The sequence below is a fragment of the Colletotrichum higginsianum genome, chromosome 1, assembly GCF_001672515.1.
Source record: "Colletotrichum higginsianum IMI 349063 chromosome 1, whole genome shotgun sequence".
NCBI classification, from domain to species: Eukaryota; Fungi; Ascomycota; class Sordariomycetes; order Glomerellales; family Glomerellaceae; genus Colletotrichum; species Colletotrichum higginsianum.
In genome coordinates, this window is record NC_030954.1 from 4,719,363 (window position 1) to 4,742,748 (window position 23,386).

General features: G+C 54.1%; 8 protein-coding genes across 8 annotated transcripts; 4 read left to right on the plus strand and 4 right to left on the minus strand.

Moving 5' to 3' along the window:
• Positions 1–562: 562 nt before the first annotated feature.
• Positions 563–3,235, minus strand: CH63R_01389 (DNA ligase; the record flags this gene model as incomplete). Its single annotated transcript, XM_018296364.1, has 2 exons — positions 563–2,158; positions 2,210–3,235. 2 exons carry the CDS (start codon positions 3,233–3,235, stop codon positions 563–565), a joined length of 2,622 nt encoding a protein of 873 aa, XP_018164726.1.
• Positions 3,236–3,734: 499 nt separating this feature from the next.
• CH63R_01390 (Eukaryotic translation initiation factor 3 subunit K) lies at positions 3,735–4,736 on the plus strand (the record flags this gene model as incomplete). The annotated part of the gene is made up of 2 exons (XM_018296365.1): positions 3,735–3,901; positions 4,202–4,736. 2 exons carry the CDS (start codon positions 3,735–3,737, stop codon positions 4,734–4,736), a joined length of 702 nt encoding a protein of 233 aa, XP_018164727.1.
• Positions 4,737–5,069: 333 nt separating this feature from the next.
• Positions 5,070–6,420, minus strand: CH63R_01391 (PDCD2_C domain-containing protein; the record flags this gene model as incomplete). The annotated part of the gene is made up of 2 exons (XM_018296366.1): positions 5,070–6,200; positions 6,304–6,420. The coding sequence occupies 2 exons, from the start codon at positions 6,418–6,420 to the stop codon at positions 5,070–5,072; spliced, it is 1,248 nt and encodes a 415-aa protein (XP_018164728.1).
• Positions 6,421–6,786: 366 nt separating this feature from the next.
• Positions 6,787–8,687, minus strand: CH63R_01392 (T-complex protein 1 subunit zeta; the record flags this gene model as incomplete). Its single annotated transcript, XM_018296367.1, has 6 exons — positions 6,787–7,025; positions 7,079–8,078; positions 8,132–8,395; positions 8,424–8,445; positions 8,495–8,589; positions 8,646–8,687. 6 exons carry the CDS (start codon positions 8,685–8,687, stop codon positions 6,787–6,789), a joined length of 1,662 nt encoding a protein of 553 aa, XP_018164729.1.
• Positions 8,688–9,565: 878 nt separating this feature from the next.
• Positions 9,566–11,391, plus strand: CH63R_01393 (Prenylcysteine oxidase; the record flags this gene model as incomplete). The annotated part of the gene is made up of 3 exons (XM_018296368.1): positions 9,566–9,689; positions 9,796–10,316; positions 10,366–11,391. 3 exons carry the CDS (start codon positions 9,566–9,568, stop codon positions 11,389–11,391), a joined length of 1,671 nt encoding a protein of 556 aa, XP_018164730.1.
• Positions 11,392–12,669: 1,278 nt separating this feature from the next.
• On the plus strand, positions 12,670–15,353 carry CH63R_01394 (VID27 cytoplasmic protein; the record flags this gene model as incomplete). Its single annotated transcript, XM_018296369.1, has 2 exons — positions 12,670–12,688; positions 12,895–15,353. 2 exons carry the CDS (start codon positions 12,670–12,672, stop codon positions 15,351–15,353), a joined length of 2,478 nt encoding a protein of 825 aa, XP_018164731.1.
• A 983-nt stretch (positions 15,354–16,336) lies between these two features.
• On the minus strand, positions 16,337–18,039 carry CH63R_01395 (Alpha,alpha-trehalose-phosphate synthase (UDP-forming); the record flags this gene model as incomplete). The annotated part of the gene is made up of 3 exons (XM_018296370.1): positions 16,337–17,240; positions 17,295–17,667; positions 17,736–18,039. The coding sequence occupies 3 exons, from the start codon at positions 18,037–18,039 to the stop codon at positions 16,337–16,339; spliced, it is 1,581 nt and encodes a 526-aa protein (XP_018164732.1).
• A 2,802-nt stretch (positions 18,040–20,841) lies between these two features.
• CH63R_01396 (Transcriptional regulator) lies at positions 20,842–22,531 on the plus strand (the record flags this gene model as incomplete). The annotated part of the gene is made up of 2 exons (XM_018296371.1): positions 20,842–21,345; positions 21,416–22,531. 2 exons carry the CDS (start codon positions 20,842–20,844, stop codon positions 22,529–22,531), a joined length of 1,620 nt encoding a protein of 539 aa, XP_018164733.1.
• Positions 22,532–23,386: the final 855 nt, after the last annotated feature.

Consider the following 23,386-nt stretch of genomic DNA (forward strand, 5'->3'; position numbering starts at 1 on the left):
CGGAGGGGGACAAGCAAAGATCTCACCTTTTTTCCCCAGCCGTGCCGTTGGAGTATTTCCGACACACTGTCTTCATCCAGGGAGCTTAGAACGTTTCGACATATGAGAACGGGAACGTCGTTGTTTGGACAATGTGCAGTAGGCTTCAAAGGGTATGTCTCGGGCTGTACATGGTGTCTATCCGACATCATCCGGTCGGATTTCACGGGATGAACCTTACGGGATACCAAAAGATGTCCTGGGCCACAGAACAGACTCGTAAGTGTACTTTATTGAACCTTCTCGGAACGAAAAACTTTGGCACTCGCGGGTCTGTGTCCGGTATGTATTAATGTACTCGGGGGAATCGTCCGACGTCGGACTTATGTCTTCCTTGCGCATGCCAAGCATCCAACAGAGTGACGCACCGATGAACCCAAGGTACCGGAGTTATCTCCGAACATCGCCAGTAACAGACGTTGGCTCCGAGGGGCACATCCATTGTGGGGTTTCTCACTCGCGTGGTTAGTATCTAGATATCCCAGCCTCAGACAGAGTCGACAACCCAACCAACCATCTTCGGTCACTCATCAAAATCATTCTCTTCACCCTGTCCGCCCTGCCGTGGCGCCTTCGCCTCCTGCTTCCTCCATAGCCCAGCAAGAAACTCGTTCGTGCTAGCCTCGTCCAAACTCTTATCCTCCCTTTTCTTCAAGAACCGAGGGAAACGCAGACTCAGCCCACGGTCCTCGTTGACCAACCCGATGGCGGCAGTGTACGTCGGGCTCAAGGTGATGTCCGCAAACGCCATCTCCCACACCTCCTGCGGCTCGAACCAGACATCGGGCCCCGGTCCCGAGTACTCGATGAATGCCGGCTTCTGCGCCCTCGTGTTCTTTTTTTCGCCGCCGTTCAATTCGCCATCGTCGTAAAACTCCCTGTTCGCTTTGTAAAACGCGTCCGTGAACCCAGACATGCACTTACACACGGCCTCGAGAGAGCCGGTGTCTTCGTTCCTGACGGCCATGAGGATGGGCGACCACCACTTGGCCTTCCGGCCTGATCCGTGCCACGCAGCCACGGGGATCATGTCCAAGGTGTCGAAGCTCGCATTGTAGTCCTTTTTGACCTTCAGCCACGAATCCAAACGCTTGTCGGGTTCGTATGTCGCAAGAAGTGGTTTCCGTCGACCTTTTTTCTTCACACCGCCATTTTCGTCTTTGTCACTTTTGCCCTTTGATTTGGACTTTGAAGGAGTCCTGGGCTCCTCAGTAACATCCCCATCAGCCTCACCAGCCTCATTGGCTTGATATGGGACATCGGTCAAATTATCCAATATCTTGACCATGATACCCTCACACTTGATGTCGGTGGCCGCTTTGAAAAACTCCAGGACGGCATCGGAGTCTTGCGAAGTTGCATCGAGGGTCCTGACCCAGGTGAATTGGTGGGGAATCTCGATGAACATGGAACGAAGAAGCTCTCTTCGTTCTCGAAATGGACGATCCAGCAGAGGCTGGCCATTGAGAAACATGAGGTCGAAGGCGAACATGCACACGTTGACCTGTACACTTCCGATAGCAACGTCTTTCCGCGCGCGGTTGCTCAGGGTTTGAAAGTTTTTGAGCTCTCCTGTCTCACTGTCCACAGCCACTACCTCGCCCTCCATGATGAAGCTGTCCACGCCTTCGCCTCGTATCTTGGGCATCAGGGCAACCAGATCAGGATACTTTTCAGTCATTAGCTCCAGATGACGTGAGAAGATTGTGACTTTGCCTTCCTCGTCGCAGTGAATCTGGGCACGTTGGCCGTCGTACTTGAACTCACAGGCGAAATCTCGGCCTTGAAGTTTCGTAAGCATCTCGGAGAGATCCCTGGTAATGCTACCCAGCATGGGCCGTAGGGGGATGTGCAAAGTCAAACCGCAACGAAGTAAAAGCTCATCGCAGATGCCGATTTCCAACAAGACGGGCACAAGGTCGTTGTAGTTGGGACGTCGCGCGAAGCAGGCTTTGACAACTTCCTCCGGCCTACTCCACACTTCAGCCAGTTCTTCCTTTTTCAACCTTTGGAGATCTTTCGTGGATCGCAAGGAAAACTCAGCTCCTGGTGGTCTTGATAGCAGAAAGGCACGTGAAAGAGCGATCAACATGGTGGTTTTCACAGCACCGATACGCAGCTGTTTCCACGTAAGAAGCCAATCAGAGTATCCAAGAAGTGTACGACTTACGTGTTGACAGAGAGTCCGTACGATATACCTGCTCTCTTCACCACCACGAGCATCTTGGAGAAGTCGATCCACGATTTTCTGCTTGGCCTCCCCGCTCCCTTGACCTTGGCTGTTGGCGATTTTGACCAGCGACTGATAGACCGCCTTAATGGTCAGGGGCTTCGGCTTCCGCAGGGTAAAACTCTGCTTCTTCTTGGCCTCAAACGCAACGTCTCCCGCATCACCGTACTTGTCATAAATTGTCTTTAGAGCCCGACTATCTAGCCCGCACACTTGCTTGAGAGCCTTGGAGATCGCCGAACCCCCCAAACCAAGCTCCAGGGAGATGTAAGGGGGTGAGATGGCATTCGTCGCAAGCCATACGGCTGGCAGCAGACTCTCGGGATCGGCTTCAATCAAGACTCGGATGCAGTTGACAAGGGTGTCCACGATTTTGATGCGGCTTTGCGTAGCATTCACCAGGATGAAGCATCGGGTCAGGAAGGCGTAGGATGCATGGCCACCCTCCGAAGCCCAGTGTTTTTTAAGCTGAGGGACAAACTCTGACGGATCGAAAGTTAGGGGGCTTTGGTCGAGGGGAATGGCCGTTGCAACAATATCTTCGGCGTTGGCCACAGAAGACAATGACAAGGTGTTCTTCTTCGGCGCGTCCGGGATGATATCAAGACTCGTCGAGGGGTTGCCGACGTCCTGCTCGTCTGCGGAATGTACTCCCCTGCTTGTTTGCAACTGCGGATTGGGCTCCTTTGCGGGTTCTGGACATGGCGTTGAGCCTGCCCTTTCGTTGTGAACCTCGGCGTCCCATTCGGCTTGCAGTTTCCGTGCCAATTCCTCATCCGTCAAATCCTGCTGCTGATCTCCCAAGCCCGAGTGATTTGGTGTAGCCTCTGGTGTCGAGTTTGGAGCGCCCCTGATCAAAGATGTCCCACTCTGCTTTTGCTTTGAGAAGAAGTATTCCAGTCCCCGTGACGGCACTCCGGACGAGGACTGGTCATTGAGCTTTCTCTTCTTATTGGGGCTTGGCATGATGACGGAAGTATGAGAAGAAAGTGAGAACGGAATGAGTTGGCCTGCCACAATGGCAGTAAGTGAGTTACTTTGAAGATATCGAGAATAAGTGGCAGGTTCACTTCATGTTGCTCAAAGCTTGTAGCTTCACTCACTGTCACTCCCACAACAGTAGCTCACCCTTGCAAAGTATCTAGGTCAATGACGCTGCTCCCATCATCTGAACAAACGGTCCGTGCGCGTTTCCCGTCCGGGGATGAATTAGTCATCAAAGCATAAAACGCGGCTACATGTTCATCCTGAACCGAGGCTAAACCCCATTTGACGACCCAAGCGACTTCCACACAAGATCGCACTTCGAACTTTTGGAAATCTTTCGCCAGGGCGGCCTGAGCCCCACCAGCGGCACCGATTTCTTCCACGTCCTCCCCCCCTCCACGATACCTCTCCTTACCCGCCGAACCTCGAAACCACCACTCCTCTCACACACCCCCCCACGCCGACAAAACCATCAACCATGTTGAACGGCGAAGATCCGCCCGAGCGGCCCGACTACATTGTCAACATCATCAATGGCCTGGAGCGCTACAACCCCGAGGCCGTCGTTAACCTCGAGGCCTATCTGCAGGAGCAGTGCGAGCAGAAGTACTGCGACTGCAATGCGAACAGGACACTGCTGAAGCTGTGAGTCGCCCTCGCTCTCGACAGACCCTGTCACTGCGCGTCTTTCATGTACGCTGTCAGTTGGCTTGGTACCCTGCCTTGTGGTGGTCCCACGCCGGTTATATGATGATCATGTAAACGTTTCCTATTACCTGACATGCACCGGCTGTTCCGTCACGAACTTCTCGGTCGCAACTGAAGTCAGCTTTTATGGTGTTGCCTGAACGAAACCGAACACTATGTTTTGAATATCAAACCAGCACGCGATCGCTATGGAACTGCATTGCTGACCTGTTGCGCCTTGGCGCCTCTTATCCACAGGTACCAGCTTAACCCCGACCGCATGAAGGATGAGGTCGTCACCAACATCCTAGTCAAGGCTATGACCCAGTTCCCCTCGCCGCAGTTCAGCCTTGCTCTGCACCTGATCAACCCATCTACCATCGCCCAGGGCGAGCTCCACGAGGCCGTCACCAAGCTCCGTACCCTCAACATCCAGCTCGAGGGCTCCGAGTATGCTCGCTTCTGGAACACCATTGATGGCGACGATCTCTGTGCCGACCTGATCGCCGATATCTCTGGTTTCGAGGATCTCATCCGCGCCAACATTGCCAACCTTGTTGCCCAGGCCTTCCGCGAGGTTAGCTTGTCCCAGCTCGAGTCGTGGCTCGGTCTTGACTCCGACGCCGCCGCTAAGTTCGTGACTGAGGTCGCTGGCTGGACTGTCGGCGACAACGGTGTCGTTACCATTCCCAAGAACACGGAGAACGAGGCCAAGAAGTCGGAGATTAGGGAGGACGTCAACATTGACATGTTCTCGAGGGTGATCCGGAGATCATGGGAGGAGACCGTGTAAAGGAAGGAATCAGATCAGTACAAAACAGACTGCTGCTGGTTTTCCAGGTGCGAGGAAGAGAAATGAAAGGGGGGGCAAGGGTGACACATTCCCCTTGGCTGCTAATAGCTCCGTAAATGGAGTTAAGGCTGGAAGAGAGCATGGCGGCAAAATTACCGGCGTTCACTGTGACTTTGGAATTGGGGGAACCATAGAGTATATCCCTGAATATGAGACATGCCACACAATTCGAGATGTCGTATGAATCTTCCGTCATTTTCTCAACGTCTTTAAAAACCTTTGCTTGCTTTTCCGCTCCTTTCTTGTGTGGGAAAAAAAACAACAAAAAACCGCTCATCGCTTCGAGAGCTCCTCCCACTGAACACCGCACCACTCCTCCAGGTAGCCGCCCTCACCGGCCTCGACGCCTCTCTGCTGGCAGTCCGCCTCGCAGACACCCACAATGATCGTGCCCCAGTCCATGCCCTCGAGCGAGAGCTCCTCTGCCTCGAGCTCCGTGATGGCGTGCGGCGTCATCTGCACCTCAAACACTCGTCCGGCGCCACAATTGCCGCACCTCGGCATGCGCCCGCCGCCGCCGAGCGACTTGCCGACGACGTCGGCCTTGGAATACAGTAGAGGCGCGCCGGCGAACTCGTAACGGATGGCTTGCTCCGGGTTCTGGGCCATGCGGTCCGCGAACTTCTGGAAGACGGCGTCCATGGAGGACTCGAAGACGTCCTTGATGTCGCCACCCGTGGCACCAGCACCGCCCTCGTTATCAACCTCCATCCGCGCGTTCTGGGGGACGGGCATGGGTTCCGGGTCCAGGGTCTCGAACTCGGCATCCGCGAGGTAAGAAATAGGGTACGCCTTCGGCAGGGCATCAGCCGGGGGCCAGGGCTCCGGTGGAGGGGGCGTGCCGGAAGATTCCTGCGGGTTATTGAGGTTGAGGGTCTCGGCGAATGTCTTGGGGAGGGATTCTGCCGGGTCCTCGGCTTTCTTTTGCTCGGGCTGCTGAGGTTCGGCGGCGGGCTTGGAGAAGGGGTTCGACGATGGGGCGGCATTACTGAAGGGACTGCTTGAAGAGGCCCCTGTACTAAAGGGGTTTGCGTTGCTGGCAAACGGATTGGCGGCGCCCGAGCTACCACCGCCCCCGCCGCCGAAGAGCGCGCTGCCCAGGCCCGGACCGTCATTTTTCTTGGGCTCCTCCTCGATCGGTTTCTTCGGAGCCTTTGTCTCGACCTTCTTCGCTCCGACCGTGGGTGCGTCCTTGGATATCCTGACACCTCTGACAGCGCGGATGCTACCCTGTTTGCGCCGGCATGTCGACCTGCGGCACGCGAAGACGTAGAGGCGGCGTTCGTGGCCAGGGAACCTTTCGGGAAGCTCGCCATTGAGCTGAAGAAGCTGGACCATGATGTCGTTGCATATCTTGCAGCGAGCGAGGGCAGACGGGGCAGGCAGTTCGGGGTTTAGCCAGTCCTACGGGGAGGCGTTGGTGTCAGTTTCTCGTTCGTTGCATCTGCATACCGCCTTTCCCAATCGCCGTTTGGCGGGGTGGGAAGTTGGTTCGCGAATAGCTTACTGGTTGGCCACCAAGACGGCTGATGGTGTCCTCGTCTGCATCTTTGCTAGCGTAACCAAGCAATACGTTAGTCTCGGTCAGTTCCTGTTCAGAGGAGTCGCTATCGTAGTCTGCCATGATTCCGTGACTTTGACGTGCTTCGTCTTGGTTTGCGACTGCTTGGGTTGAGCTGGTAGTGGTGGGGTCGAGATTTTTTGGCCCGTTCAAAATATTTTGATGCGGGGCTTATCTTATCACACCTCAGTCGCCGCCCTCCTGGCGAGGGGTAGTAGAAGGACCCCATTGAGGCATGGGATCCCATGCCTCACTTGGTATCTATAGGGAGAAGGTAGGTATGCTGCTTTCACCTCACTTTCGGAATCGATGCCAAAATGGTCTTCGTGATTGGATATCATTCCATTGCTCAGCAGCTTTGACAGGTCTAAGAGCAACACCTTTTGTCTACCGTGCCAATACCTTTTTACATGGGAATCCATCAACTCATTACTCCTCAGGACCATCCATACCAGGGCCTGGGCCTCCTGCTCTGCCCATCTGTCTCGCCTTCAGAAGCTCGTCGCAGAGAAGCAAGTTGGATGCAATGCTTGAGCTGGAGGCGATGCAGTTTCTGAGTACTCTGAACGAGTCGAAAATACCCTCGAGTTCAGGGTCCATCGGCTCACCCGTTGCCAGATCCAGACCAACAACATTACCATCCGCGTGCTCATCCTGCAAAGCAGCAACTGTGACATGTTAGCTGTTGTGTTCGCAAAACGACAGTGAGGTGTGTACTTACGAGCATCCTGGATGTCAAGACCAGCATTGGCAGCCAGAGTCTTCGGGATGATCAACAGAGCGTCGGCAAACGCCTCGACACCCCACTTGGCCTTGCCCTTCACCGTCTTGGCAAAAGCATCGCTCTTGAGGTGTGCCGCACAGGCAACCTGGAAGGAGCCGGCACCGGGAACGACACTTCCATCGACAATCATGTTGTAGACACTGCGCAGACCGTCGCGGACGGCATCGGTGACCTGAGTGATGGTGTGTGCGTTGGGACCCTTGATCAAAAGGGTGACAGACTTGGGGTCCTTGACCTCCTCGATGAAGGTATACTTCTCCTCGCCCAAAGTCTGCTCGTAGACCAAGCCAGCCCATCCCAAGGACTCCGGGCTCAGGTCGTCAACGCTGTTCTGTGCAACACCACCGCAAATGAGCTGCAGTCTCTCCATGTTTCTTCTCTTGGCACGACGCAAGGCGAGAATGCCGTTCTTCGCCAGAACGTCGAGGGACAGGGGATCGATACCCTTCTGGTTGACGATGACAAAGTTCTTGTTAGGGTCATTTCCGCAAACTTCCTTCTTCAGCTCAACGATCTTCTTGAGCTTGGCATCGACAAATCTGCGCTCGCTCTCCACGAGCTTGTCTCTCTGCTCCGCGCTGGAGTAGAAGAAGCCAGAGTTGATCTCAGACTTCTCGTACTCCAAGCTCACGTTCATCGTCAGGATGTAGGCGTTCTCAACACGCTTGGGCATATCGGGGTGGCGAGCGCCATGGTCGAGGGCGAGACCCTTGATCAGCTGCGTGTCGGAGGCGGTGCGGTGCTGCATCTTCATGATCTCAACCATGTGCAAGTCGGGCTTGGCCGGGGCCTCGTAAATGGCAAGTACGGCATCGACGATATCGGGGGTGAGCTTGCTCGCGAGGCTGGAGTTGAGCTTCGTGGACAGCGACGTACGGGCGACGGAGAGAAGCAGCTCGCGATCAACCTCCTTGGCAAGCTTGAAGTTGTCGAGGAACTATCACCTGTCAGTACCTGGTGGCCGAATATGCTAGTTCGCAAGAGGCTCACCTTCAGCGACTCGTTCTTTGCAATCTCGAAACCATCCGTGATGATTCTAGGATGCAGGCCTTCCGAAATGTATCGGTCTGCCTGCTTGAGAAGCTCTCCGATCAACAGAACTGCAGATGTTGTGCCGTCTCCACAAATGTCGTCTTGTGCAGTCGCAGCTCGGGCAATCATGACGGCGGTAGGGTTTTGTATTTGCATCTCGCGCAGGAGGACGTTTCCGTCTTTTGTCAGCTTGATCTGGATTCGGGGCGCATTAGCAGGTATCTAGGGGAAGAGGGGCAATGTGTCGCACTTGACCAGAGCCGTCAACAAGCCTGAGGTCGTTAGCAAATAGTTCTGTGTATAACAAGACGCTACACATACATCTTGATGGTGCCCAAAGGGCCGAGGTTGGACTTGAGGACATCCTGGAGGCCTTCACCAGCACTGATGTTGACCTTCAGGGCTTCACCCCGCCGCTGTTGGGAGAGTTAGCATTACAAACGACGTTGACAGGAGAAGAAGAGGTGCGCACCCTCGATTCGGCCTTGGGGTTGAGCAGTTGTGCCGCAGACATTTTGGCTAGTGGTCGTCGAGAGGTTCGTGAGGGGGTATCGGTCGGTAAGGTTATTGGATTAGCGACCAGGCGTGGAGTGTTCTCGAGGTTGACTTGGCCCGGGAGCTTCAGATGCGGGACTGTGGTGGTGACTTTTTTCTGCCTCGAGGTGGCAGGCGGTCAGGCGTTGGTGGAAGGTGCTCGCTCGCCAGGTGCCTGGCCAAAGGTACTAATGCTCAGTTAGTAGAACTGTGGTGTATATACATACTAACCATAGAAACAGTAATACCTCTCTAAAGGGGCAGCAAGAGCCAGTGGTTGTGATCCGTGCGTCATACCTCGTTTGCATGGAAACGTGGGGACTTTGGGTCCCAGGGGTACCCCCAAAAAGTACCACCAGAATGAAACCGTTACCCTGAGGCCGGACCGCTGCTTTACCTCGAACCTCCTGATCTCAGTGAAGGCTCTCTCTCCAAGTCAGGCAAGGTAGCCTAAACACCCAACCAAACTCATGTAATTTGGTTCTAGTTCGTTTGTCTTGGCCAGAATCATTAGGTTGAGTGTGTGTAGAATATGTACTGCTCCTTCTAACGATTTATGCTTCCTCCAGTCAATCCATCTTCCTCGGATGTAGACATTTCACCCCCAGTGACATCCGAAATACGAATTAAAGCGGCGGTTTGTTTACTCACTCTGAGTTCAATTCATTTGGGGATTTCCTGACGCAGCTTCATTACGAGTCCATTTCATCCTCTCCTTTCATCCCCCTCGTCTGCCCACCGTGTCTTGGACAGTTTCCATCAAGCAAATACCTTCCTCACTCCTCTATCTCAACCATTACCTTAACCCCCTTTACTACTTAGTCTAATAAAACGACTCAACACGGTCAAATCCGCGACATGATGTGGGGGTCCAAGCTCTCCGCTGTGCTGTCTGCGCTCAGCTTAACGCACTCAGCAGCTCCTGCGACCGAGCTTGAGCAGATCGCTACCGAAAGCAACATCAGGCAAGTCGCCATCATTGGTATGTAGACACCACGCGAGGCCGTGTTTGAATATCTCAACCCTCGAACCACGCTATGCTTGTGGGTAATTAGCACCACAACACAAAATACTGACACAGCATCCAGGCGCTGGCGCCGGTGGCTCATCCACGGCATACTACCTCCAGAAGTTCGCCGAGGCAGAGGGGGTTCCCGTGAACATCACTGTTTTTGAGAAAACCGACCGCATCGGCGGCCGTACCTTGACTGTAGAAGCTTACAACAACCCGCTCGAGCCTGTTGAGCTGGGTGCATCCATCTTCATAGAGGCCAACCATATCATGTACAACGCGAGCCTTAACTTTGGTCTGCCCCTGAAAGAGCCTGAGTCCGGCAGCGATGGCTTCTTGGGCATTTGGGATGGAGAGAAGTTTGTTTTTACACAGGACGACAGCTCCTGGGAGTGGTGGAATTTGGCCAAGCTCTTCTGGAAGTACGGCACAGCCCCTTACAAGGCGCAGAAGCTCGTCCAGTCGACCGTGTCGACCTTTCTGCAGCTTTACGAAAAGCCTCACTTCCCCTTTCGATCCCTCACACAGAGAGTCTTCGAGCTTGATCTCCTGAAGGCGACTTCGGTCACAGGCGAACAGTTCCTTGTCAACAATGATGTATGTTTGAACCTGTGAGTACCACTGACCAATGGCTAACCTCTAGTAGATCGGTGAGCTTTTCGCTCATGATATCATTCAGGCAGCAACCCGCGTCAACTATGCGTCAAACCTGAGGCATATTCACGGCCTTGAGACCATGGTCTCTCTCGCACCCGAAGGTGCCAAGCAGGTCATTGGTGGCAACTGGCAGATCTTCGCGACTATGCTCGACAGAAGCAATGCCACTGTACAGCGAAATACATCGGTCACCTCCATTGCACTGAAATCCGGTTCTACCGACTCCAAATACTTGTTGTCCACCAAAGGAGCTCACTCTGAAGTCGACGCCAATGCAGCAGACCAATACCCGATCGCCTTCGACAATGTCGTGATTGCCACTCCGTGGCAGTACGGTGATATTAGCGTCTCTGAGGACCTGTTCCAGCACAAGATTGACGAGATCCCTTACACTAAGCTTCATGTCACTCTCTTTGCCTCGCCCTTCCGTATCAGCCCGAAGTATTTCGGGTTGGCCGCCGGCTCCAAGGCCCCGGACACGGTTCTGACGACTCTCAACCCCGACGACGACTCCAAGGCTGGATCCGAGGGCGCCGGGAAAGCGGGCTTCTACTCTATCAGCACCTTGAGAACCGTCACCAACCCGGACACGCTGAAGGACGAGTTTATTTACAAGATCTTTTCGCCTGGAAAGGTGACAGCAGACTTCTTGTCGGAATTACTCGGCGTGGAGGTGCCTGAATCCATCATCCCGGCGCAGAAGATCAAGGAGAGCAGCCCACGCGTGGTTGATCCCATTTCTTGGTATCACCCTCATGTTTTCAACTCTTACCCCATCGAGTACCCGCGTGTGACTTTCCAGGATCCCATCTTGAGGGACGGTCTCTACTACCTGTCTGGTATCGAGAGTTTCATCTCCTGCATGGAGACCAGTTCGTTAATGGGGATGAACATTGCCAGGTTGATTGCCGATGACTTGTCCGAGGCTAACACTCACGGAAGGATTGAAACAGATGACGCACAGGAGATTCTTGGCCAAGCGGTGAAGGGAGCGCCAGTTGCAGATGAACTGTAACATCTTTGTTCTTTCCAGCGTGGAGCATTGGCTCCTAGCATATCTTCTGGCCCAATTAGTTTACATGTGTGTTTTCAACGATGCAAGTTTGTGACTCTTTAGAGGCAATAAGTATGCCGCTACAATCAAACACAGCTTGCGACATTTGACAGCAATAGGTATCGGCAAGTTGAATGAATGCCTGGTGTCTACCCGAAACCTTTCGTTTCTTCCTTTTTTCATAAGTGCGGCTCGAACTGGAAGCCTGTCTTGAACGCCGTCCATCTTCAGTGTTTGGAAGGTGTCCAAACTCCGTTCCATCTATCACATCTCTCTCAAGGCAACCATCATGAGTTGTCCAACTTCGTCAGTCTCCACCGTGTCTCTCCACCGGCATCCGGGGAAAAGTGTGCCTAAGAGAGAAGACGGGTCAAACAAAAAGGCACGATGAAAGAGGTGGAAAACTCTTGCAGAGAAAAGAATCCGCCAGGTAGGACGGTTAGAAGCATGACCTGGGCCGTTCTCGTCTCCGTCGATTGTGATACTTGGCACTGAGAGGGGAGTGTGCTGGTCACTGTTGTCTGTTACGACTGAAACATTATTGCAAACTGGCATATCGTATTTCGTTTGACACTTTCCAAAATGAAATGAAAGCAATGGGCTACTTCGCGACGCGCGACGCAAGTTCCTAGCTCTAGCACAGACGCATTTTTCTTCTAGGCTCATTCAGACACCTGTTCCCAGCGTTTGGACGAGTATGAAATGAGTGACACATGTTTTGAATGCAATATCTCCAGCATCAGCAACTCAAGAAGGCAGGATGGATCGGCCTCATGGTGAATCGTCTCCTGTAACAGGCGTGGAGCTTTGGTTACGAGGCTTCCTGTTGCTTAGCTAATTAGCCGTCTACTGGGTGCGGAGACTAGAAAGGTCCTGGGCCTAGACCGGCCTCTGCCGGGAGCAGCCCCACGTGATACCCCAGTAATGTGGCGCAACATCAGAGGACCTTGTGTTGCCGTGGCAAAGAAAATGGAAAGGAAAAAGGACGTGCACAGCCACAGACCATTTCACCCCTCCATCATCTGAACCATGCAAACCGAAAAGCTACCTCTTATGACGCATTTTCTTCCGTAGTGCCTGATCACACTTTCGTTTCGTGGCCAAGGTCTGGGACACTCCGTCTCCTCGCCCTCTGATTTCCCCCCAGTGGATGGGACAGCGTTGCAGAGAATCATAAATCACCCGCAATAGCTCTCCGCCCACCCGCAACCGGCCTTCCAAACAAACCCCAACCTCAAAATGTTTGTCCTCAGGAACGGTAAGTTCACCCCGCCATTTCCCTGTCGCTGAAGACTTCTGCTCCTTTATTTGTCGCGCGATCAACAGCGAGGCGCATGTGACCCGTTGATCGCGCCCCCCCCTCGTCATCACCACTTTGTATTGAGTGTTTGACGACTGCCCCGACTTTTTCGTCCGTTTGCTCCATCCCCCGTGGACATCTATGCTAACACACTTTCCTCTCAGTTGGCAAACTCATCTTTGGATCTAGCAACCAAGAATCCCTTATCGAACTCCCTCAAGGACAGCTTTACCTTGTCCGCCCTCTGTCGCCCAAGGGCTACTCTGAACTCATCTTTAAGGACGCCGCCGCTCGAATTCGACGCACCGCGCAAGACTTTCAATACCAGCTCGTGGTACAGAGAGTCTACGAAGAAGGCGAGGCTGAACTTTTGGCTGAGGAGGAAGGAGAAGACGCCGAGATTGACGCACTTGCCGCCGCCGAGAGGGACGAGAAGACTTTCCTGCTCGACGAGGCCCTCCATTTCCGAGTCGAGATCCGAGAAGGCACCGAGAAGGTTCTTGCGTGGAGAGACCTGAGCGGTGACACGGGCGACGTTTACGAATTCATTTGCGACAACATTGTGTCCTCTGGTCAAGTCGCGCAATTCGAGCGCACCGCCAAGGAGTGCCAGTACGAGCGCAAGTACCGCAAACCACACACGACCGCCTCCGACTTTGACCTCAAGCAGTTTGAGTTCCAGGACGAGCACCCCATACCGCCCGCGAGTCCGATTCACAGCCCGACTCTCGTGCGATCGATCGAATCAGCCGACGGCCTGTTCGTGCCTCAAAGCCCCATCGGCACGCCCACCAAGAATCAAGAGGAATCTCTTGTGCAGACTCCAATGAAGACGCCTTCCAAGATGCCGGTCACGCCCGAGAAGCGCAAGACGGCCAGCCCGCCTAAGTCTGAATTGGCCCCTCAAGCCCTAAGCACATACGCTACTGAACAGAGCGAACTGCACTTCTTCGACTTCCCATCTGGTGCTTTTGTCCAGCAAGACGCCTCTGTCACTGCCACCGTTACCGAGGTCGGCAAATGGAAGTATTGGCTGCAGATCGAGAGTAAGGAAAAGATCTGGCTTGGCATTCCGATTGTCGCCGACATCAACCCTGTCTTCAACTTTGAGTTTTTGTCTTTCATCTTCAACCACTTCGCCTCCGATGGATCAGCATACTCCTGGCTGCTGCGATTCAAAGACCAGCCGGCGCTGGAGCGTTTCCAGGATGCCCTTCTTCGCGCGCTCTGGGAGCAGCTGAACGAGACCAAGTGGGAGAAGATCAAGGAGAAAGAGCAAGAATATGTCACGGATGCCTTCAACGATTTGACCATGGAAGATACCCCGGAGGAGGAGGAAGAAGAAGAAGAAGAGGAGTACGAGGACGCTGAGGAAAACGACAAGGCTTGTGCGCAGCGCAGCGAGCACTACGATAGTGACGAGGATGGAGACGATGTCGAGACCGACGACGAAGATGGTATCGTCAACTCCCAACTTGCTGTCGGCTACAAGCACGACCGTTCTTTCGTCGTTCGCGGATCCAAAATCGGTGTCTTTAAGCACACGGCAGACAACAACGTTGAGTTCTCGACCAATATTTCTAAGGTCGAAACCCCTGAGGGCGTGCTGTTCAGCCCGAAGAAGATGATGCTTCACAACGAGGATCGCAACATGGTCCTGCAGAACGAGCGGGATGCCAACAAACTTTATCGCATGGATCTCGAATACGGTAAAATTGTCGACGAGTGGAAGGTGCACGAGGACATTCCCATTCTCAATTTCGCCCCGGAGAACAAATTTGCTCAGATGACCCACGAGCCAACCTTCCTCGGTATCTCGAAGAACGCTCTTTACCGTGTCGATCCCCGTCTGTCCGGTAACAAGTTGGTCGATTCCCAGTTGAAGCAATATGTCTCAAAGAACGAATTCTCGGCCGTCGCCACCACCGAGAAGGGTTACATCGCCGTCGCTTCCAACAAGGGTGATGTTCGTCTCTTCGATCGTCTTGGCATCAACGCCAAAACTCACATTCCCGCTCTTGGAGAGCCGATCATTGGTCTTGACGTATCTGCTGACGGCCACTGGATTCTCGCGACCTGCCGGACGTACATCCTGCTTATTGACGCGATGCAGAAGTCTGGCAAGAATGAGGGCAAGCTCGGTTTCGAGAAGTCTTTTGCGGCCAGCGAAAAGCCTCAGCCGCGCCGTCTAGCCCTCACACCCGAACACGTTGCTCAATTTGCCCACGAGACCGGAAAGCCCGTTTCGTTCACGCCGGCGCGCTTCAACACCGGCGAGGGCATCGAGGAAACGAGCATCATCACGGCCACTGGACCCTACATTGTTGAGTGGACCTTGAAGAAGGTTCTTCGCGGCATCAAGGGCGCCTACCGAATCAAGCGCTACGCCGAGGAGGTCAAGGCCGACGACTTCAAGTTCGGAACAGACAAGAATGTCATCGTCGCTCTCCCTAACGAGGTCAACATGGTCGGCAGACAGGGCCTCAAGCGTCCCACTCGTGAGAGCATTGCCGGTAACTTCGCGCAGCTCAGCTTGGGTCGCAGAGACTCCGGACGCATCAGCACGCCGAAGAGCGGTCGCTACAAGCTTGGTAAGGAGGACGTTGTGGCATCGCCCTACTGAGAGGGTCGGCGAAAGTCTCTGTTTTGTTGTGTGGTGACGACGCCTCATGTTTTGATGTCGGAAACATTTCCAAACGAGGGCGTTTTTTCAGGTTGCGATCTGCAATGGCAAAGGGACCAGAGGGGACGGACCGGGATGGAGTTACAGCACAGCACGTTACCTTTCCTCCATGTTTTTCTGATGAGGCCTTCCGCTTTCGCCCTAGCTTTCACTTCTTACGTTGTCTTTTTCCAGAAGAAGCGACGGACCCTTTTTTGTTTTTAAATACCTCGGGACGCCTTCCGCAAACACATGAGAAGCGGACTGGCTGGAACGGTAGTTCTCAACCTGACCACGGCCAGTTACATTTTACATCAGATTCAAGTTGTCCCTACATCACCATGCACGCCTGCTTTTGTGAGATCACTTGCTGTTTGGCCTGTTGAAATAGAACACAGATCGTTAACTCCCCCGCTAGTAGCTGGCAATGTTTGGTCAGTTCATCCACAATTTCGACCTGTCATCGGTCGCATTACACGTTTCGTCAAGTAGGTAGATAGTCTAATGCTGAGCCTAAACCCAAACCCGAATAGCAAGGATGGCCATCATGTACGACACAACTCTCTCGTTGCGTGATTCCTCCCTCAACTTCTTCCCTGTCCCTATGTCAAGAATGTAAAAAAAGAAAGAAAACAAAACAAAACCAAGATATCCCGCGAAACTCCGCCCTAGGGCTTGATGCCTTGTATCCGAATGATTATGATTTCGCCTCGTTTTCTTTGCTTCCCCATGCTCCAAGCCGATAAGATGTGGTAGCTTGAAGGTTAGGTGTAATCGCGAGGGGGGGTATGTTTTTCTTTCTTTTCTTTCAATCATGCTCTCATCGAATTAGCCGCCTGAGACGACGGCTTCTGACAGGAAAGGTAAGAGAATAGAAACGTTTGAAAAAACGAAGAAGGAAAAGAGAAAAAAAATGGTGTGCGACTCGAATACACAACGGACCGCTATGCTTCTTGCTTCGTCTCGTCTGCACTGTCCTTGCCGCCAGTCAGGTTCGAAGCACCCTCAATGGCGCCGTGTAGCGCCTTGCTGACCTGGCCGACAACGTTTCCGCTGATGTTCCGGAGTGTCTTGGACTGCGACGTCTCCTGGGAGAGGCGGGTCATCTCGGCGACGAAGGACTGGCCCCACCATGAGGACGTGTACTTGAAAACGTAGCGCTCGAGTTTCTTGTAGTTGGTCTCGCGCTGCTCGGGAGACATGGTGACGGCGTCGTGGATGGCGTTCGCCAGCTCCTCTGTGTTCCAGGGGTTGACGATAAGGGAGCCGTTAAGGGATTGGGCGGCACCGGTGAACTCGGAGAGAATCATGACGCCGTGGCGCTCGCGCTGGGTCGCAATGTACTCATACGAGACCAGGTTCATACCGTCGCGAGTGGAAGAAACGAGACATACGTCGGAGACGGCGTACAGGGCTGTAAGTTCGTCGAACGACACACTTTGGTGCAGGAAGTGGATGGGCATGAACTCGATGGTACCGAACTTGCCATTGATGCGGCCGACAAGCTCGTTGACGACGGCGCGCAGGTTCTGATACTCCTCGACGTCCTGCCGTGAAGGCACGGCGACCTGTACTAACACAATTTTACCGATCCATTCGGGGTGCTCGGTCAGGAAAACCTCTAAGGCATGGAGCTTCTGCGGGACGCCCTTGATGTAGTCAAGACGGTCGACACCAACGATGAGCTTGACACCGTTGAACTTGCGGCTCAGGGCCTCAATCCGCTCCTGTACCTTGGGCTTCTTGAGACCCTCGACGAACTTCTCAGGATCGATGCCGATAGGGAATGCGCCGACAGTAACGAATTTGCCGTTGTAATCGACTCCGTTCGGGGTGGTGGGTGTTCCACTGGGGATAAGTTAGCACGAGACAGGCCGGAAGAAGATGTCGATTCGATCTTACAGAATGCGAGAGCAACTGCTCAGGAAGTGGCGAGCATAGTCGTATGTGTGAAAACCAATGAGGTCGCAGTCGAGGACGCCTGTGAGGAGGGCCTCGCGGACGGGCAGGATACGGTAGATCTCGGAGGAAGGGAAGGGTGTGTGCAGGAAAAAACCAATCTTGACGTTCTTCTTGGAGTCGCCGATTTCCTCGCGCAACATCTCGGGCAACAGCATTAGGTGGTAGTCATGAACCCAGATCAGGTCGCCGTCTTGAACATCCTGAACAACGGCCTTTGCGAACAGGCGATTGACCTCACGGTAGGCGGCCCATGCGCTCTCGTCAAATGTGATTTCGCCGGGGTGGTAGTGGAAGAGTGGCCAGAGGATGGAGTCTGTCAGAAATTGCTTGTTAGCTACATAGGCGGAAAGAGACGTAGGAGGCGATGAAGTTGGACCATACTGGAGAAGCCGTTGTAGTGCTTGTCGGCAAGCTCGTCGTCAATGAAGACGGGGTGGGCGTCGTACTCGTCCTTAAGACGCTGCTTCATGCCGGCGATCTCGTTCTCGGGAACCTCGAGGCCCGGCCAGCCGTACCATTGAAAGCTAGTGGTTTTTGACAGTCCGCTGAGGCCGGTGACGAGACCGCCAGAGGACATGGAGAAGGTGTAGCTGCCGTCATCGGAACGCTTAATGGTAATGGGCAGCCGGTTGGACAGCAGCAGAAGGCGCCCGGGGGCGGTCTCTTCGTCGACGAGCGCAGGCATATTGGGCGATTTACGCAGGCGATGTGGTTTGTCGAAGAAAAGGTTGGTTGAGTGGAAGAAACGTAAAATATTCCGTCGAGGGGGATCGTTCGAAGGGTGGTGGGAAATGGAGGGAGCAACAGCAACCAAGCTTAGTGGTGCTGTGGCGGGAGGGTAAGGTCCTGGCTGAGCCGGGCTGGGATGAGCTTGCTTGCGGGGGAATGGAGGGGTAAGGGTAAGGAAGTAGAAGATCAAGTAATAAATATGTACCTACCTACCTTGAGCTGAGGTAACGGCGACGCAATAAGTGTGCAGGGGTGGTGGGCTACTACCGACCAACTCTCGTTTCGAGCGAGAGACTCAAGGGGCCGTACGGGCGAGGCAAGCTTCTCAGTCCAGGCCTTGAGCTGCCCAAGGTCGTCCCAGTCTGTTCGGGAGGGAGCCTTTATCCGTGGATGAGGGTTGGGAACCAGGCTGAGGTCGGACGGTTGTAGACGGGGCGGCTGGAGACAAGCAACAATAAGTGTTTAGAGAGCCAAGCTGACGAGCACAAAGTACGTGGAAGGTAAGACAAGAGAACAAACACGATGAACTTTATCGATTCGGTCGGGTGAAAGAGGGAGAAAGTCGGAAGCAGCAGTATGGAAAGAGACGGGAGACGTCGGCGGTTGGCTAGTTGGGTTTCCTTAGCACAGAGGGACAGAGGAGGCGTCGTGGTGCTTCTTCACGGGCCGGGGTGGGAGGGGAGGCAAATCCACAGAGAGAGAGATGACGGAGGACGGGAGAGGGTGTAGAGCAGGACGCAGGAAAACGCCAATCCGGCCCAGTGCAAGTGGTTCTGGATCCAATCCAGACAGGAAGCCGCTGCACAGCGGTAGGGTGACAGACAGAAAATAGAAAGACAGGCAGCCCGACCCAATGGATTATGGATGTGACGCTGGAGATTGGGTTTCCCCAGAAGTAGAGGTACAGAGTACTTGAATACAGTATGGATCCCGCTTCGGTCAGGCGGCAGAGGCAAAGTACCTAATATACCTAGATAGGAAGGCACGCAGAGTACCTAACAACAAGAAAAAAAAAATACCATGTACAGCCAGTATGCTCGAGTTCCCTCCCGTTCAATGACAGAAACCCAGTAATGACAAACTAAGCAGTGGTGGCCAGCCAGGCATGGCTTGCTGCTGCTGCTGCGGTACCATCTAGACACGTAATTTTGGCACCGGGCCCATGTCATGTCACTCTTCTGTCCAGGCGGGTTTTTCTTCTCTCCCGTCACTTTTCCCCTCATCAGCGATTTCAGTCGTTTTCCACAGCCTCCGGGCCCCATCTGGTTGCCGGAGAATTAGAAAGTCTGACCGAAGTTGTATGTGAGCGATATTCTTTACAGGGCCGCCGACCCGAATGGGCACCTCGGGCTCAGTATCACGCAGGTAGTGTGTCCCAGTGTCCTTATACTCTGTACGATGCGATGCAGCGCAAATGGAGGGAGACATGCCAAGTACCTGTACCTGAAGAGACTCGAAGCCAACCCGCTAGAGAGTGGAGAATCCGGTGCCGGCAGCACTTCATCGGCGGTAAAGGAGAGAGAACCTTCACGATGGCTCTTGAAAATTTCCCTCGCCCATCCCACCCAACGCCCAAGCATCCAGCGGCCGGCGACAGCTCCGCCCGGCTCGACGCTCCACCAGCCGACGCAAGGATGATGGCGCATCTTCTGCAGACGCCCATCCACCCTTGGAATGGCTGGCTGTTTCGTTAGGAACCCTCTCTGACTATAATTGATTTCAAGGCGGCCGGGGCAAACGAGAGATCTCCAGACTTCGGAAGGCTTGGCGAGAACGATGGCCCCTTTCTGCTATCATTTAACACCTTCTCGGCCTTTCCCGCCATCTCTGGAACAGAAGGGAAGGAGGGAGGGCTTTGCATGGGCTCTCACTAAACGCTTTCTTTCCCACATGCCCGTACCCGTAGATCTGTAAACCAAACCGGAGCAGCATGTTCGACAGGTTAACAATGCTCCGTCGAGCGACGCAACCGTGCCGTCATTGTTTTTCTCAAAACCGTATTCAAGGAATGGAGTGTAAGCCAGGAAGCTCCCTTTCTACCAGGGGGACTCGAAAACAACAAGTCCCAGTCCCGGCTGCTCGTTTGCACGGTCCTTCAATCGTTGCGACAGCCAATGAGGCCCATCCGAGTTTCCAAAGAACGCTCCAGCCCAATCATGCAGCCCACAAGTCTGGACAAGGCCCCCCGTTTGGCTTCCGCAGACTGACATCGACGGCCCCATAACTCCCCGGACCAAAACGTCCTTTGACTCTTCTTAGGGTACCAAGACGCCAGATGTGACGCCGCAGCTCCCGGCCCGAATTGGAGCGGCCCTTAACTCACTGAGTTCCGATTTATGGAGGTGTTCCCGATTCCAACTGAATAGTACCGTGGAGAATGCACCCACATCGACGTCGCGGCGTGCAAAATGCAAACAAGTGACTCTCTTCCATGTCCCGCTCTTAATTGCAGCGCAGTCTTCTCCATCCCATTCATCGCCTTGTGGTTTGTTACATCGTTGAGCAGACTTGAAAAGCACAACTGACTGCTTAGCTACTTCTACAGCAATCGCATCTACAAGGATAGGTTCAAAAGGTCAATGCAGCCTGACCTGCTCATAATGCGATTCAAAAATGATCTAATGGTGCGTTGAGTCCCGCCAACGCCCACGAAAGGCGTCAGTCAAGCGACTGCCGTTCCCGATCTGACCGGATGGTGTTGCATCTTAGTCCGGGGCCGGGGCCTTCGATATTCATCGGTCCTCGCCCGGCGTGATGCATGCCTGAAGCTCGGACCAGGTCCGACACTGGCGCCCAGCGATCGCCGTCCCCCGCCGAACGAGTACCTTATGCTGGTTGCGCTCGGTCTGCGGCTGCCCGCGCGCGTCAGCTTTGCCATTTGCACCCAAACACTGTCTTTCGACGCGTCTATACAAGCGGGAAAGAGCCCTCAAGCTCTCATACAATCCACCACAGATCATACGCTCATCAACTTCGAGCCGCCACCCGTACGCCCGGGTTACAATTGACGCACTTCCATAACGGAAATTACAAAACACAACTAGTCTCATCCCTGTCCTTCTGTGAAAGGATGGCCCCGTCGGACAAGAAGCTCGAGACGGCGCTTCTCGACACGGTTCGCGATGTCTACAAGACGGATTTAGATAACCTCACCGTGAACTTTATCCGAAAACGCGTCGAGTCGGACCTCGAACTCGAAGCTGGATTCTTTTCGTCGGGAAAGTGGAAGGACAAGAGCAAGAAGCTAGTAAAGGAGCTTGCAGTGAGTACCATCCGTCCCTGGCACGCGCGCACCATCGTCCTTATACCCTGGCTGACTGACGTTGATGCAGACCGCGCTCATGGAGGGCAATGCCGACCCCGATCCCGAGTCCGAGGAAGACGCGAGCGCGAAGCCAAAGAAGACCGGCAAACGTCAATCTGCCGATACCTCACCACCCGCGAAACGTAGGAAACGGGCATCTGCTCAAAAGGAGGAGGATCTTGAAGACAGCGGCATAGAGAGCGATAAGCCCGAGCCCAAGTCCAAACCCAAGCCCAAACCAAAGAAGGCGGCGCCACGAAAGAAGAAGCAGGATACCCCCGTTATTGATTCGGACTCCGAGCCAAGCCCCGTCAAGTCAAACCCGTCCAAAGCTCGTAACGGACGTGCAAGCAAGATTGAGGACAGTGGCTCGGATGACCTTAGCTCCCCGCCAGACAGTGATGAGGACGCTCTCGAAAGTCAAAAGGCGGAAACAGAAGATGAGAAGCCCAAGGCGCCCCTGGAGAAGGAGGTTACAGCTTCTGTTGACACAAAGGAAGACAAGCCAACCGGAAAGAACCCCCAAGTCACCACTGAGAGGAAGGATGAGGTGAAGCCTGCGATGGACGACACAAGTAGTGAGCTGTCCGACGTGATAGATGAGCCGCCCAAACCGAAACGCAAGAAGAAGGAAGCCGGAGCTGGCAGCAAGGCGCCCAAGCCGAAGAAGGCATCTGCAGCTCCGGAGAACCCCGACGATGCCGAAGTCAAGAAACTGCAATCTCAGCTGGTCAAGTGTGGCATTCGCAAGATTTGGGGATTCGAGCTGAAGCAATACGGGGACGATACCAAAGCCAAGATCAGGCATCTCAGAGAATTGCTCAAGGACATCGGCATGGACGGCCGCTTCTCCGAGGCCAAGGCTAAGGAAATCAAGGAGCGTAGAGAGCTTGAAGCAGATCTGGAGGCAGTCCAAGAGATGAATGCAAACTGGGGCGCGGGTGGCCGATCATCGAGAAGCAAGGCGCGCGGGCAGCCGGCGCTGAAGAAGGCCACGGAGGACGATGTTTCCGTTCCTGAAAATGACAAGCAAAACGACGACGATGACGACGAGGAGCAGGAGGCACACATTCCCTCACGTGCGCGTGGCAAGGCGCGAGCAGACCTTGCGTTCCTGGGAGATGATGACGAGGAGTCAGACTGATGTCGATATCGTGAAAATCGGGGAGTCTTGCAGCTATTCACGGAGCATCACTTGGCTGATTGCACATGTTGCAGGTTGTATTATATATGCCGCGGCGCGTAATGTCCATTTGAGGCGCCATCGCGGAATGTCGGTCGAGGTGGCGGGGGTCGCCATCAGCGCATTATACTATCGAACTGCTGTGGGGTTTTCGAGAAAACTATTTTGTTCACCTGTCCTGTTTTAGCTTCGTGTCTTCACCCTCAAGCGGGCCTCTCTCTCTCAGGCTGACGGGAGTCCACCCGCCGGTTCCTCGGAACATACAGGCTTGCTTTTCTCCAAAAAGCTGGAGACAGGAACACAGCTGCACGCCTCTCTAAACGCACCAGTTAGATAACGGTATGACCGCTTCGGTCGCAGGGTATGTGACTGGTGCGAGAAGACAACCAAAGAGGGGGAAGCGTGGGTTCTTGGGCAAACCACGCTGACGCTCCCACGCTCCCAATGCCTGCTCAGAGCCAGAGCTCCGCGTCTCCAATTTACCCCGCCGCGAGCAGGAAGCCCCCCCGCATTGGCCGTCATTTCCTTCAGTGATGCTTTCCCCTCCATCCCCTCCATCCCCTCGTTCAACCCACCCACCCACCTCTGGGCCACTGCACGGCCAGCAAGCGCAAACACAAGCAATAATAGCCTGAATTGCATGTTTCGCCATGTCATCCAGTGACGAGAGAGCCGGTTGCGCTCCATACCATAAAGGGGCAAGATTCCCTCTTTCAAAGCACTCTGTGATTTCGAGCTCACCTCGTCGTCGTAATCTTCCGCCTCGAACTTGGTAGCCGATCAACACAACACTCCCCAGGATCACTCCTCTCTTTT